Source organism: Myotis myotis, unplaced genomic scaffold, assembly GCF_014108235.1.
Source record: "Myotis myotis isolate mMyoMyo1 unplaced genomic scaffold, mMyoMyo1.p scaffold_m19_p_17, whole genome shotgun sequence".
NCBI lineage: Eukaryota > Metazoa > Chordata > Mammalia > Chiroptera > Vespertilionidae > Myotis > Myotis myotis.
This window is the reverse complement of record NW_023416321.1, coordinates 2,199,331-2,213,990: the sequence shown is the minus strand read 5'-3', so window position 1 is coordinate 2,213,990 and position 14,660 is coordinate 2,199,331. Positions and strand designations below refer to the sequence as shown.

Sequence of the window (14,660 nt, the reverse complement as noted above, 5' to 3'; positions counted from 1 at the left end):
TCTGGTCAGGGGCATGTACCTTGGTTGCGGGCACATCCCCAGTGGAGGGTGTGCAGGAGGCAGCTGATCGATGTCTCTCTCTCATCGATGTTTCTAACTCTCTCTCCCTCTCCCTTCCTCTCTGTGGAGGGATCAATAGGGTATATTTAAAAAAAAAAAAAAGAGGTATAATTGTGATTCATTCGCGACGGATGTCTGGCTCCTGTAGTGTTGTCTGTGTTCGTGTTTTTATTTGCCGGTCTAAGGGGAAAGGGTCCGTGCGCCACTGCGAAGCCAGGGACTGGTGTTTTATAAATTCTTGTGGCGGCACCGGCTGAAAATCGCTGGCCTGGACAGTCCCGGGTGAAATTAGCTGCCTTCAAGGCTTCAGCGCTGCTAAGAGATCGGACTTCAAACGCGGATCCGTGTTTGCATCGCTTCCGCCTTTCCTCTGTGCCGATGTCGCTTTCGCACAGTGAGGGTGGTTTTCAGCGGAGATCTGTGGCACTGACCGCTCGTCACCCGTTCAGTTAAAATTCCTCGGTCTCAAGAAGGGAGCCCGGCCCTAGCGGGGGTGGCTCAGTGCATAGAGCGTCAGCCTGCAGACTGAAGGGTCCCAGGTTCGATTCCGGTCAAGGGCATGTACCTTGGTTGTGGGCACATCCCCAGTGGGGGGTGTGCAGGAGGCAGCTGATCGATGTTTCTCTCTCATCGATGTTCCTAACTCTCTATCCCTCTCCCTCCCTCTCTGTAAAAAATCAATAAAATATATTTTTTAAAAAGCCACGAACCTCGGTTGCAGACTCCTCCGGGCCTGGGCCCTGGTCAGGGCACCTGCAGGAGGCAACCGACCAATGTGCTTCTCTCACATCGATGTTTCTCTCTGTCTCTCCCTCTCTCTCCCACTCTCCCGAAGAACCCACGGGAAATGCCCTCTGGTGAGGATTAAAAAAGAGAAAAAAGAAAAGAAAGGCGCCCTGTCCTCCCCATCCCCGGACAGACCTCCGGCACTTCCCAAGCTCCCAACGCCAGTCACGGCCGTCTCAGGGCGTCCCTCATGGTGCGGACAGACGGACAGATGGACAGACGGACAGAGGATGTTCCCTCCCTGGCCCGGCCTGAGGGGCCCATCAGACCTTCCGCTTGGGCGCCAGGGGGCGCTGGTACAGCCGGATGATCCCCTCGTCATGCAGCCGCTTCCAGAGCGTCCTCTCCAGGGCGAAGTCGTGGTTGGTGTAAAAGACCGTCTTTTTCCACGACCGGTCGTAGTAGTGGTCGGAGAAGCGCTCGTGGCCCTCGGTGATGAAGCCGTAGGCGCTCACCTGCGTCGAGGTCGGTGGAGAAACGGCCTGTGTCGCTCTCTCCTGGCCTCTTCTCAGGGTCTGTGTGCGCCATGGCCCCCGCCCCCCCCCCATGCACCCCCGCCCCAGCCCACGCCACCCCTGGGCGGGCAGTGCCAGCAGGCGGGAACCCCAGAGCCGTCGCCCGCCCGCCCGCCCGCCCGCCCCCACCTGGTCGCAGAGCTGCAGGGCGGTGAGCAGCAGCAGGGCCCCGGTGGTGGGGCGGTATATCCTCCAGTGGGCCGTGTCCAGGGTCCTCGACCTCAGGAACCTGGAAGACACCCCGCGGTCAGGAGGCTGCGGAGGGGACGCGCGCCGCCGCCCGGGCCGCCGCCCACCTGTTCTTCATGTAGCGCAGCAGGTCCGGGTGCAGCAGCAGGTACCGGTCCAGCCGCAGGGCCTCGCGGAAGACGACCTGGGGCCTGTGCCTGTGGCAGGAGGTCACCGGGCTCAGTCTCCTCCCTCCCTGGGGCCTGGCCGCCCCGCAGCGCGCGCCCTCTCTCTCTCTCTCTCTCTCTCACACACACACACACACTCACACACACGCACACGCACACACACACACACACTCCTGGGCGAGGGGGGCGGGGTACCTGAACCAGAAGAGGCTGCCTGCCTTGACCGTCCGGTTCAGGAGCAGCGCCTCCAGCCACTCGTAGTCCCGGGTGCCTTCCAGGAAGTGCAGGTAGCGGATGTCCTGGGGACCGAGGGCAGCCAGTGGCCCAGGGGGGCTGGGAGGCCCGGCTCTGCCTCCAGCCCGCCCGCCCGCGGCTCTCAGGCCTGTCCCCCACCCCTGCCTCCTCCCTGGGAACTGAGCCTGTACCCGCCGCAGACTCCGGGCCAGGATGCTCGCCCCGTCCCACCTGTGCGCCCCTTCCCGGAGTCTGGCTGGCCCGGCCCCTCCCTCCGCTCACCTCCCCCGGAGGCCCCTCCCTCCGCTCCCCTTCCCCGGAGGCCCCTCCCTCCGCTCACCTCCCCCGGAGGCCCCTCCCTCCGCTCACCTCCCCCGGAGGCCCCTCCCTCCGCTCACCTCCCCCGGAGGCCCCTCCCTCCGCTCACCTCCCCCGGAGGCCCCTCCCTCCGCTCACCTCCCCCGGAGGCCCCTCCCTCCGCTCACCTCCCCCGGCGGCCCCTCCCTCCGCTCACCTCCCCCGGCGGCCCCTCCCTCCGCTCACCTCCCCCGGCGGCCCCTCCCTCCGCTCACCTCCCCCGGAGGCCCCTCCCTCCGCTCACCTTCCCCGGAGGCCCCTCCCTCCGCTCACCTCCCCCGGAGGCCCCTCCCTCCGCTCACCTCCCCCGGAGGCCCCTCCCTCCGCTCACCTTCCCCGGAGGCCCCTCCCTCCGCTCACCTTCCCCGGAGGCCCCTCCCTCCGCTCACCTTCTCCGGAGGCCCCTCCCTCCGCTCACCTCCCCCGGAGGCCCCTCCCTCCGCTCACCTTCCCCGGAGGCCCCTCCCTCCGCTCACCTTCCCCGGAGGCCCCTCCCTCCGCTCACCTTCTCCGGAGGCCCCTCCCTCCGCTCACCTCCCCCGGAGGCCCCTCCCTCTGCTCCCCTTCCCCGGAGGCCCCTCCCTCCGCTCACCTTCCCCGGAGGCCCCCCCCTCCGCTCACCGTCCCCAGAGGCGCGTGCCGGAAGCCGCGGCTGCCCAGCTGGTAGAGCGACTGCGTCAGGGAGAAGGCGGTGAAGCCGTAGAAGGATGTCCGAGTGCCCACGTCCTGCTCGTAGCCCTTAGTGACAGCGCCGCTCAACCTGTGCAGGAGGGCAGAGGGCAGAGGGCAGACAGACCCCTGAGCGCAGAGGGAGCTGCGTGGAGGCGGGTGGACAGGAAGGAGGGATGGAAGAGAGGTGCCCTGTACAGGCCTGGACGCCCCGCAGCGCTCCGGAGAGCCCGTCTCTGTAGGGGAAGCTTGGGGGGGGGGGGCTCACCGGAACACGTAGTCGTGGCCGTCTATCTCCTGGCCCACGTGGGAGTCGTTCAGGATGCCCCCGTTGCCCACCACGGCGCAGCTGACGCACTGGGTGCTCCCGGCGGGGAGGCCGGCCAGGAGCAGCTGCTGCTGGGCCACCGGAGGGAAGCGTGTCACGACCTCCTGCACCACTGGAACAGGGGGGCCCTCCAGTCAGAGCCCCGGGAGGGCCAGGGCGGGGCCCCCAGGGAAGAGGCAGACCCCAGGCCCCTGGCGGAGGCACCGCACTCACAGGAGCGGTTGAGCTCCATGAAGCCGAAGGGCGGGGCGAAGTGCTCCAGGCGCTCCCACTCGCTCTGGTTGAAGTGTCTGGAGTCCAGGAAGAGGGTGAGGTTGGGCAGGAAGAGATGCCGGAGCCAGAGCGACTTGGAGGCTTTCACCTTCACGGAGTCGGGGCAGGTCTAAATGCACGGGGGGGGGGGGGGGGGGGTGTCAGGCAGGTGGCAGGGGGCGGAGAGCCGGCCTCAAAGTTGGGAAGGCACCGCTTCTGCTGCCTCGTCCCTCCTGTTGGCGGCCTGCCTGCCGCGTCCTGAGGCTTCCCCGAGGGCGGGCGTCCTTGGCCATCAAGGCCAATGCCCCTTTGTCAGAGCGGGAGAAATGGGACCCTGGGACACGGGGTGGTCCGTGTGCTGCCCTGGCATGGTTGCAACCATGTGTACGAGTCTGTGTTCTCAGTGTGGCTCTCCTGGGGTGTTTTCTCAGGGATGGAAGAGAGGGGAGGTGGTGGGACCACTCTATGCAGAACACAAGGTATTCCCAGGCGCTAGCACTGGGCACCAGGCTGGGCATTCTGTTATAGATACATATACATGTAGTATATATAACTGATCCCAGAGAGGACGGGAGAGGGAGAGAGAGAAACATCAATGATGAGAGAGAATCATTGATCAGCTGCCTCCTGCACGCCCCTTACTGGGGATCAAGCCCGCAACCCGGGCATGTGCCCTTGACAGGAATTGAACCGTGACCTCCTGGTAAACGGGTCAAAGCTCAACCACTCAGCCGCGCCAGCCACCACCAAGTTGGGTATCCTTGTCTGTTAGTTCCTACCCCCAGCCTCCTGCCCACCGGAGGATGGGGAGGGGGGTCAAACCCCAGAGCAGGTTGCACTCGGTCACCCGATTGACAGCCTCTGTGGAGCCACTCCCTGCACTTTGAAACCAGCAGCTGCGAGTTGGCGTTGCTATGAAGCACGCACACAGCCAGGCACTGACTGTCCGGAGCAGGGGCCTCAAACTTTTTAAACAGGGGACCAGTTCACTGTCCCTCAGGCCGTTGGAGGGCCGGACTGTAGTTTAAAAAAAAATTATGAACAAATTTCTGTGCACACTGCACATATCTTATTTTGAAGTAAAAAAACAAAACGGGAACAAATACAATATTTGTATTTGCATGTGGCCCGCGGGCCGTAGTTTGAGGACCCCTGGTCCGGAGCCTCGGGGGGCTCCTTGCGCACACCTTCCTGTGCCTCCCGGCCAGGATTCTGGGGCCTGCCTCCTCCCCCCATTGCGGTGGGATAGGAAGGAAGTGCCGGGAGCCGGTCCATCCTTGCTGTTTCAAGGGACCTGGCATATATGGCATACTGTTCTTAATATGTTTGCTCACCTTCTTGGCACTATGTGTTTTAACCAAGGTCACCTCTCTGAGAAAGGTTGTTTCCCCAGGTAGGGATTTTCCCCTGAAGTTAGGGAGGGAATAAAACTTCTTAACTAAGTGCCAGGCAGGTAATTAATCACTTTAACTACGAACAATCATGCTTAAGCTACATAATCTTTACTCCCTGGAATGGAGATAAGAAACGCCCTAACCTTTGGAATAGAGATTGATAGGATTGGAATCAACTGGTATAAATACAGATGTAACAAGACAACAGGACACAGAACCTAGACACAGAACCTACACAGAACCTAGAGACAGAAGAACTTCGCTGGAGAGAACATGGCAAAGATCCTGGACAGAAACTGGAGACAGAACCTAGAGACAGAACCTAGCGAGAGAACCTGGCTGAAGATCCTGGACAGAAACTGGCCACAGAACCTAGCAAGAGAACCTGGCTGAAGAACCTAGAGACAGAACCTGGCTACAGAACCTGGATAGAACATGGCAAGAGAACCTGACTAGAACCTGGTGACTGAACCTGGCTAGAGAACCTGGACAGAACCTGGCTGGAGAACCTAACGAGGGAATATGGCTACAGAGCTTGGCTGGAGAAACTAGACAGAACCTGGCTGAAGAACCTGGCCACAGAACCTGGCTGGAGAACCTAGTGAGAGAACCAAACCAGAACTTGGCTAGAGAACCCAATCATGCTGATCAACTGAACGCTGCCTCTGTGTCGTTCCTTCTTCGCCGACTCCGTTCACACCTTTGGGGACCCCTGGACCTGCTGGGGTTGGACCCCGGGGGTGGGACCAGGCAGAGCCTAGGAGTGGAGCCTGGGAGGTGAGGGAGGGGGATGGGCTGAGTGCCAGGAGGGGCGTCGGAGCCAGAGGCAGAGGGCAGGGTCGTGGCAAAACTCACCGTCTGCAAGCCCCCCACGTCCATGCTGTATTGTTCCTCAAAGTCCCACTTGGGCTCAGCCTTGAAGTTGGCGGCCCGCAGCCTGGGGGTGGTCTGTGTGACGGGGCTCCGGGAAGGGGTGGCGCGTGGGGCGGCCGTCTCTGTGGTCACTCCTTTGGTTTCCTTTGTGGGTGACCCTGCTCCCGTGGGGGTCAGCACCTCAGCCCGGCTTTCCAGCATGGGCGTCCCTGCCGTGGGCGCCCAAGGCTGCACCGGCGCTGTCCCCGTGGCTGTCGGCGGCTGATGCTTGTCCCTCATCCCTTTGCTTGTCCTCGCATCCAGAACCCGCGGTGCCTCCGTCCCAGGGGGGGCCGGCCCCCCCGCCTGACTGCTCGGGGACGGTGTGCCCACTGTGGTGCCCTGACTCCTGAACAGTGCCGTCCTGGCTGTGCTGGGTGCTCTGGCCGTGATGTAGCCCGTGGTCTCCGTGTGGCTCGTGGTCTCCGTGTGGCCCGTGGCCTCCGTGTGGCCCGCGGCCTCCGAGTGGCCCGCGGCCTCCGTGTGGCCCGTGGCCTCGGTGTGGCCCGTGGCCTCGGTGTGGCCCGCGGCCTCTGTGTGGCCCGTGGCCTCAGGGCGCGTGTCCAGCGTGCTGCTCTCCTGCGCGGACCCTGCGTGGGTGGGGTCCCTCCTCTCCACGGGGGGTGCCGGGGGCGAGGTCTCCTGCAGTGATGGCCAAGACCTCTCTTTAATGTCCTGTATCCTGTGATGCCTGGAGACAGAGAACGGCTGATGAAGGTGAAGGGAGTAGAAGCTTGGGCCCCAGGCCGCCTGCAAGCCAGTGCCTGTGCGAGGAAAGGAAGCCGCATCCCCATCCATCCGCCAGAGAGGAAGCCTCGCCTCCTGGGAACTCCCCTCCCCCATCCCTCCCCCACCCCCTGCCCTCTCCCCCAGCCCCCACCCTCGGCTCAGTGGTGGCGCGCCGACCTATGACCCAGGAGGTCACAGTTTGATTCCGGTCAGGGCACATGCCCGGGTCGCGGGCTTGATGCCCAGCGGGGATCAGTGTGGGGCGTGCAGGAGGCAGCCGATCGGTGGTTCTCTCTCCCTCTCCCGTCCTCTCTGCCGGGTTCTCTGTGGCGCCTGGGACACTGCTCCAGATTGAGGTCTAAGAAGGAGTTTGTGTGGCCTGAGACCTGTCACCTTGGATTTGCGTGTTGGGGCCCTTCAGTCGACCTTGGGTGGTTTGTGTTTTGTTTTTTTAAATGAAGTGGAGGGAACAATGGTAACCTTGTTCAAAGAAAATGGGGACGAGACACATTTATGTCAAGACCAGGACTGCCAACCTTGGCTTTGAATCAAGAGCCTCGCAAAGGGTCTGCCTTACAGACTGGCTTGAGGCGCTGCTCCCCAGCCAGCAGCTGCCTGCGGCCGTGAGGATGGAAGTGTCCGGAGGAACCCAGGGGCGAGGAGTGACAGCCTCTCCGAGGGTCCAGACCCGGGTCTCGGGGGCTCTGGGCTCGGTCCGCTGCGGCGGCTTCCTTCTCTCTTTCTCAGCCCACGTGGTGGGGGCCGGCCGCCCCCTAGCGCCTGTTCTGGGGACTGTCGGCTCTCTATGCTCCCAGGGTTTCATTTTGGGGGCCCAGATTCTCACGCACTTGGGTGCTTTCTCCATCCCTGGCCAGGGGTCTGGGTAACACGGTGGGTGACATCCTGGGGTCCACCCTGTGCATAGGAGGAGGTCAGTCTCAAGAGAAAGAGGGGGTCATCGGCTCCTGAGATGGCAGACACCCCCTGAGTGTTCACTCTGAAAGAATGCCACCCCAGGCCCGGGTTGGGGGCTCGACCCCCAGTGTGGGGCGTGCAGGAAGCAGCCGATAGATGACTCTCTCTCATCATTAATGTTTCTATCGCTCTCTCTCCCCCTCCCTTCCTCTCTGAAATCAATAAAAATATATTAAAAAAAAAAAAAAAAAAGAATGCCCGCCAGTGCATGAGGGAAGCTGGCGATGGGTCTGTGCTGCTCTGTTTCGGAGAAAGGCTGAGGGCATGAGCTCAGGCTGGGTCTCCCCGAGCTGCCCTCTAAGCTGATAATTGAGCTTAAGCTCCAAGGGCAACGCGGAAGCCGAGGTGTTACCCGCTTGGCAAACAGCTGCTGCTACTGGGCTGGCTCTGGATTCGCCCCCACTTCCCGCCCCCAAACCTCAGAGGCCCGTGGACGTCTTCCTTGCCAGCGTCCAGCACCTGCCGGGCTGTGAGCGGGGACGGGTGCGGCGGGCGGGCCGGGCCGTTCCACCTGTCAGCCCGCAGCGGTCACGTGGGCCCTGAGGACACCCAGCACCGGGCCCCTCTCTGCGGGCCCATCGAGGGGCAAGAGACAGCGGCCCCCGCCCGACCCTTCAGCCCGCAAACGCCACATCTATTTTTACGGGAAGTCTTAGCAATGACCCAGGTCGAGACAACATGACGCTATTATATCTCATTTTACTTCCCTGTAATTAAACACACCTGGGATTGCTAAGGAGGTGGGTGTTTATCCAGGCATTACCGATTCTCAGGTGGGGTGTTTGCTGGGTGTTCAAATTGCTTCCGTCCACATGCTGAGTGGGTTTATACACCGTGGGCTGGGCTGGGCTGGGTTGGGCTGGGGTGGTGGGAGGGTGGGGGGGCCTTTTTTCTATTAAGAGCCTGTAGGTCAGAGGACCAGGCAAATCACTCATGGATCACATCCAAGCCAGAAGCAACTTAATTTCCTAATTCTGACCTATTTGGGAGGTAAGAATATAAAACGTTGCACTTTGAAAAATAAAGGTATCATTAGCAAGGATCACACCGCTCTATTCCATAAATGAACCAATTTGGCATCCTCCTCCCTCTAAATTCTTTGTTTTTTGTTTGTTTGTTTGTTAATCCTCACCCGAGGATATTTCTCCACTGATTTTTAGGGAGAGTGGGAGAGACACATCGATGTGAGAGAAACACATCGATTCATTGCCTCCTGCACATGCCCGGACCGGGGTCCAGGCCAGGGAGGAGCCTGCCACCAAGGTACGTGCCCTGGACCGGAATCAAACCCGGACCCTTTGGTCCGCAGGCCGACGCTCCGTCCACCGAGCCACACCCACCAGGGCCTCCCTCTAAATTCTTAGGTAAACATCGCACGAGGGGGACCTGGGAGCAAAGGCAAGACTAAGTGTTCAAAACTCATTGAGGCCTGAAGCCTCGGCGAGACAGCGGTCTGTCCCGGGAAGGGAATGCGGTAGCGAGAGAGTGGAGGACGTGTGACCCTGCACTGTCCCCAGGCCCCATTCAGATGACCGGGAAGCGGAGACAAATAAGACGGTTGGTTCCCACCCACAAGAAATTCAGAAAAAAACAACAACTTCGGGTTGACGGCCTCCTGTCCGGGCGGCTGCGATAGAGGGCGGGGTGCTGCCTGCCTGGGGTCCTGGCTGGGGCGTGGCCGCTGGGTCTGAGCTGAAGTGAGGAGGTGACCTCGGACTAGTGTCCTGACCGCCTGTATCTGTGCTAGGAGGTGAGGGTGATGATACTGGCCACCCGAAAGGCTTGCTAGACGGTCAGGGGCCGAGGCCGGGGCCGGGGCCTGGCACTGGGGTTCGCGATGTTCGTCGTTAATCAGCCTCCCCTCCGGACGGGCGGCCTTTTCCCGTTTCAGGCCATGGCTCGCTCTCTCCCTTTGCGATGCTCCGGCTGCCTCCATGTCCCGGCTCAGGCAGGTGTGGAGGCTGCCTCCTCCCCGTCCCACCCTGGCCCCGGCCTGAACGAGTCTTGTCCACAGGCTGCCGCACCTTGGACGTCAGGGTGGTTCCCATCCCTCCTGCGGCGACCACACCATCCCACGCATCTGTTTAACCTTGTGAGCCTCCTCCTCTTCATTGGGTAAACAAATAATCAGAGATAACACACGGAAAGCCCCTGGACCCTAGGCTACTATCTGCAAATCTCTGAAATGATCGCGCCATAAAAGAGCCATAAAAGTGCCAACAGCGCTTTGATAATGAGTGACCTTCACACACCGAGCTTTCCTGACCTTGGTAACTCTCCTTCCCCGTGGGGTTGGCGGTTTACAGCTCCCTCTCTTTTCCTTTCTTTCTTTCTTTCTTTCTTCCTTCCTTTCTTTCTTTTTAAGAATCGTTTATTGATTTTTAGAGAGAGGGGAAGAGAAAGGAACATCGATGTGAGAGGGCACCTCCATGGCTGCCTCCCGCACGCCCCAGCGGGTACCTGGGCGGTCCTGGGGCTCGGATCCCTCCGCGGGCCGGGCTGAGCTGCCCTCCCCAGCATCCTGGCTGTGGAGACCCCGGGTGGGCGGAGGGCACTGGCCTTCTTCCCAGGGACACGATCCCAGGGTCAGTGCCCACCCCCTTCCGCCTTTAGAACGCTCCGGACCAGAAACAGGGCCGGGTACTCGGTCTCCTTCCGACGCCCGGCACGAAGCCCTGGGCGGGGGAGGAGGCCAGGGACCTGGTCACGATTGCCCCACAGCTCACCCCCACTCTCACTCCCAGGGGGCCGGCGCCCCAAACACTCTTCTCTGAGCCTCTCTCCCTCCCTTAGCTTCTTACTTGTTGGTTTTTTGTTTTTTTTTTAAGGGAGAGAGAGACAAACATCCATCTGAGAGTGAAACATCAATCACTCGGCTGCCTCCTCCCCGCACCCCCCCGCCCCCGCCCCCGAACTGGGATTGAGCCCACAGCCTGACTGGGAATCATACAGGCAGCCTTCCGGGCCTGGGACAACACCCAGCCTACGGGCCTCAGTGGACAGCGCACCTCACCTTCTTAGGTAAACCAGATCTAGTCAAGCTTTTGTCATTTGCAATCAAAAGACTTCCAACATATACAAACCCATATGCAGGCCTACACAAAAGTAAACTTCAGGTAGAGTAACTATTTGAGCTTACATAGCAAAAGTAGAAAATATGGAAGACAATCTATATCATTTTGGACTGGGGCAGACTTTCCTAGGAATGCACAAAGTCTAGTGGCCATAAGGGAAAAGACAGACAAATTTCATCTATATAAAGTTATTTGTGTGTGACATGATGGGGACCAATGTGTATCTATCCATCTGTCATCCACCTACTTCCCTACCTATCGACCCCTCCGTTCACCCACACATTAGGGCTTGCACAGCATACGGTAAAGAGCACAGGCTATGGTCCCAAATGCTGGGTTTGAATCCACCCTGCAAGCAAGTCTGGGTGACTCACTTAAGCTCTCTGTGTTTCCGGATGTTCAGAATCGTAAGCATTAGTGAGTTAATTCACATAAAGCATTTAGGATCCTGCCTGGCACCTAGAGAATTCTACAGAAGTGTTAGCGACAATAACATCATAACTACATATACACCCAGGTATTAAGAGTGCTCACCCCAGAAGAGTGGGTAGAGATGGGGTGTAATGGAGAGACCCTCCCTTCTTGCTCCACCTTTCTGTATTGTTGTAAACTTCATGAGAACAAGCATTGCTGTCAGATTTTAAGAAGAGTGAAACACAATTTTAAAAATTGAGTCTAGAGAGAACAGGGTCTCTCACTGCTGGAGATGTGTTTATTCTCTAAGAAAACTGGTCTAGCCTGGCCAGTGTGGCTCAGTGGTTGCACATCGACCAAGGAACCAGGAGGTCATGGTTCGATTCCCAGGCAGGGCTCATGCCGGGGTGCTGAGGGCTCGGTCCCCAGTGTGGGGTGTGCAGGAGGCAGCTGATCAGTTATTCTCTCTCACCGTTGATGTCCCTCTCTCTACCCCTCTCCCTTCCTCTCTCTGAAATCAATAGAAGGAGCTATACATGAAAGAAAACTGGTCTAGAAAATCCTTCCTATGGATTCTTGAGGCCCAGTGTTTAAGCTGCCTGCCGATGTGACGGACTTCTTAGGGAGAGTATGGTTATGAAGTGAATGAATGAATACACGGGTAAGTCTTTTGCTTCGAGACACTGAATGGCACGTGAGAACTGAACCCCAGAACTGCCCTGAAAACTCACAGTCCCGGGGGGACATACTCCTGCTCTCGAACCCCTGCCTGCGTGCCCGTGGCACCCCCGCTCCCACCGCCTCCACGGTCCCCAGGCTTCCCGGTCCCCGTCCCCCACGAGGGCACACAGCCGTGTCTCCGAGTTCCCCAGTCCTCCCTCCAGAGTTTTCTGTTTCCTCTAACAAATGACGGGCTTGGAAAAGGCCAGGGTCTTACCTGGTGGGCTTTGTATTCGGTTCCTTAACGAAGGCGGGCAGGGTGAACAGGAGGAAGAGCAAGCCGGCCAAGAGCAGGAGCCAGTGGGCAGCGCGGCCCAGGTGAGCGAGTCTCCGCAGGTGGGGCCTCATGGTGGCGGGTCGGGCCCTCGGGAAGCTTCTGCATGTCCCGGGGCCTTGGCATGGACCGTGGCAGCCAGAGGAAAGGCTCGGGCGTCCTGGCCGGGGAGTGCACGCCCTTTGTCCTCATGGAGACTCTGGGAGGAACCCCGCCGTGGAGAGGTGTCTGCCAGGGGAGGAGGGGCCGCTTCGCTGTGCGAGGCTCCAGGCCGTCCTGGCTCGAAGGAAAACTCCTTTTGTTCAGACAAGTTCCCCTTCCTTCTCTTTGTCCTGAAGACAGTCTCTGAACGGAGGACTTCATGTAAAACAAACACGCGTTACATGGGAGGAACCTCGCGTTCGTAAGCAGGTCCCACACCCTTGGGGACCCCGAACGAGCGCACGGCCTCCACGCACAGGTGAGTTTTATGACAACAATAAGGGCACCCATTCGGTTCGAGGCCCCCTAGCAATCTTTTCTTAAAAGACCATCCTAAAGTCCAGCAGGCCTGTGAGCCAGGAGGTCACCCACCGTTCGACTCCCTGTCAGGGCACATGCCCAGGTTTCAGGCTTGATCCCCAGTGTGGGGTGTGTAGGTGGCAGCCAATCAATGATTCTCACTCATCATTGATGTTTCTATCTCTCTCTTTCTCCCTCTCCCTTCCTCTCTGAAATCAGTAAGAATATATTTAAGGGAAAAAAAGACCATCCTAAGTATTTAGGGTAGCAGTTTGCAATCTCAGGTGCACTGGAATCCCCTGGGAAGCTTGAACACATGCTAACGCCCAGGCTGCACCCCAACCAATTAAACCAGAATCTCGGGGGCCGGGCCCTTTGCCAGGGGTGGGTATTTTTTCAGTTCCCAGGATGTGACCTAGTTGAGAACCACTGATTTATGGGCGGGGGAGGGGGGAGGGTGCGGGCACACGGTGTTGTTAAATGAACAAAGTTGGATACTCAGTGCGCTTGTCAGAACCTGGTGAGCACTTTGGGGACTTTCCACAGAGGCCTGGGACCAGCCACCTGCCTCCCGGGACCTCGGACAAGGTCCTTAAACTTCCCGCCTCACCTGCCAAAGGGAAAGGAGGCCTCCGCCGCCCGGGGTCAGACTCTCGAAGAGGAGGCACCCGCCCTCCTGGCCAGCCTTCTCCTCCGCAGTGACCGGCCAGCGGGCAGGATGCGTGCCCCGCACCAGGTGACCTCCCAGCCCCTCCAGGTACCAGGCGACCTCCCAGCCCCTCCAGGAGCCGCACTGTGGTCAGCCCATTTCACAGTCGAGGACATTGCCTCCGGGAGGGAGCGGCTTGGCCAGGATCCCAGAGGGAGCCTCAGGCTGGGGGACCAGACCCAGTTCACACCGGCTCCTTCTCCCTGAGGCACAGCGCCTCTGAGGAGCAGTTAATGCTGCTGGCGTGGGAAGCAAAGCACATGTGCTTGGGGCAAAGGGACAACTCCGAGAAACCATCTCGAGATCAGTTAAGAAAACAGAAAATTCAGAGAAGCAGCAGGTGATTCATTGAAAAAATACTGCGGACAGTAGTTGAACAGGTGCTGCCCAGCAGGTGCCGCTCTGAAGGTCTGGGACGCGGGCCATGCCTCTGCGTGCTCAGCCCTCAGCTCTGGGCCCCACGTCGTCCGTGGCCCTCACTCGGGCAGCACCAGTAAAGGCGTGAACAGCCCTCCCTCCCGGGATGGACGGAAAAGGTGAGAGTGGGCGTCCGAGCAGCTGAGAGTCACCCCAGCACTGATGGCTTCCTCTGTCCCCAAGGTTGGCCCCCGCGCCCCGTTCCAGGGGGCGAGCCGTGAGCGAGGAGGAGCCCCCCCCAGGACTGATCGGTCTGTCTCTCCGGGCACACCTCGCCTGTCCGCGCCCACACGCCACTCTCCAAACATTCTCTCAATAGACCGGAGTCTAGTCAAAACTCTGCCTCGCCCAGCCGGCGTGGCTCAGTGGCTGAGCGTCCGCCTGTGAACCAGGAGGTCATGGTTCGATCCCTGGTCAGGGCACAGGCCTGGGTTGCTGGTTCGATTCCCCAGTGTGTGGCGTGCAGGAGGCAGCTGATCAGTGATTCTGTCTCTTCATCGTTGTTTCTCTCTCTGAGAGTCTCTCCCTCTCTGAAATCAATGAAAATATATTTTTTAAAAGCCCACAAAACTCTGCCTTTAATTGACCCTTTCCCGGGAGTTTGCCTGCACACTTGGCAGGAGCAGTTACCCTCCGCTCTGGTGCCCATGGGCAATGCCCGGCCAAGGAAGTGCACAGGGAGGCATTTCCTTACCCGGCGCCTGGGTTTGATTAAACAAAAGTGTCTTTTTCATCTCACCGTGTCTGAAGAGACAGGCTATGGGCCTCCACGGAGCCTGGGGACCCAGCTGGCCGCCGGTGCCAGCTGAGCCACGGTGGGACCTGTGCCTTCTGCCCCCTCGGGGCTGGCTGAACTTGGAGTTCTCGGGGCCAGCCGTGGAGGCGGGTCGTCGGAGTCCTGGTTTCCTGGTTCTCAGGTTCCAGCCCCCACTGCGCTGCGCACCTGGGCAGCCGAGGACCTTCCGGGAGTTTGTGAGCCACCAT

General features: G+C 59.7%; 1 protein-coding gene across 1 annotated transcript; it reads right to left on the bottom strand.

Moving 5' to 3' along the window:
- Nucleotides 1-767: 767 nt before the first annotated feature.
- ST6GALNAC1 (ST6 N-acetylgalactosaminide alpha-2,6-sialyltransferase 1) lies at nucleotides 768-14,660 on the bottom strand. Its single transcript, XM_036339220.1, has 10 exons — nucleotides 14,416-14,660; nucleotides 11,993-12,406; nucleotides 5,807-6,554; nucleotides 3,519-3,687; nucleotides 3,246-3,417; nucleotides 2,930-3,068; nucleotides 1,913-2,016; nucleotides 1,658-1,747; nucleotides 1,491-1,590; nucleotides 768-1,301 (listed from the first exon to the last, which is right to left on the bottom strand). Exons 2-10 carry the CDS (start codon nucleotides 12,121-12,123, stop codon nucleotides 1,110-1,112), a joined length of 1,845 nt encoding a protein of 614 aa, XP_036195113.1. The 5' UTR covers nucleotides 12,124-12,406; nucleotides 14,416-14,660; the 3' UTR covers nucleotides 768-1,109.

Bases quoted from the DNA above. Each gene is read 5' to 3' on its own strand.
- ST6GALNAC1 (XM_036339220.1), bottom strand. From the start codon at position 12,123: ATGAGGCCCCACCTGCGGAGACTCGCTCACCTGGGCCGCGCTGCCCAC. The intron at 3,418-3,518 runs GTGAGTGCGGTG...CCCCTGTTCCAG, and splicing joins CATGGAGCTCAACCGCTCCT to TGGTGCAGGAGGTCGTGACA. The intron at 3,069-3,245 runs GTGAGCCCCCCC...CCTCCTGCACAG, and splicing joins GGCCACGACTACGTGTTCCG to GTTGAGCGGCGCTGTCACTA.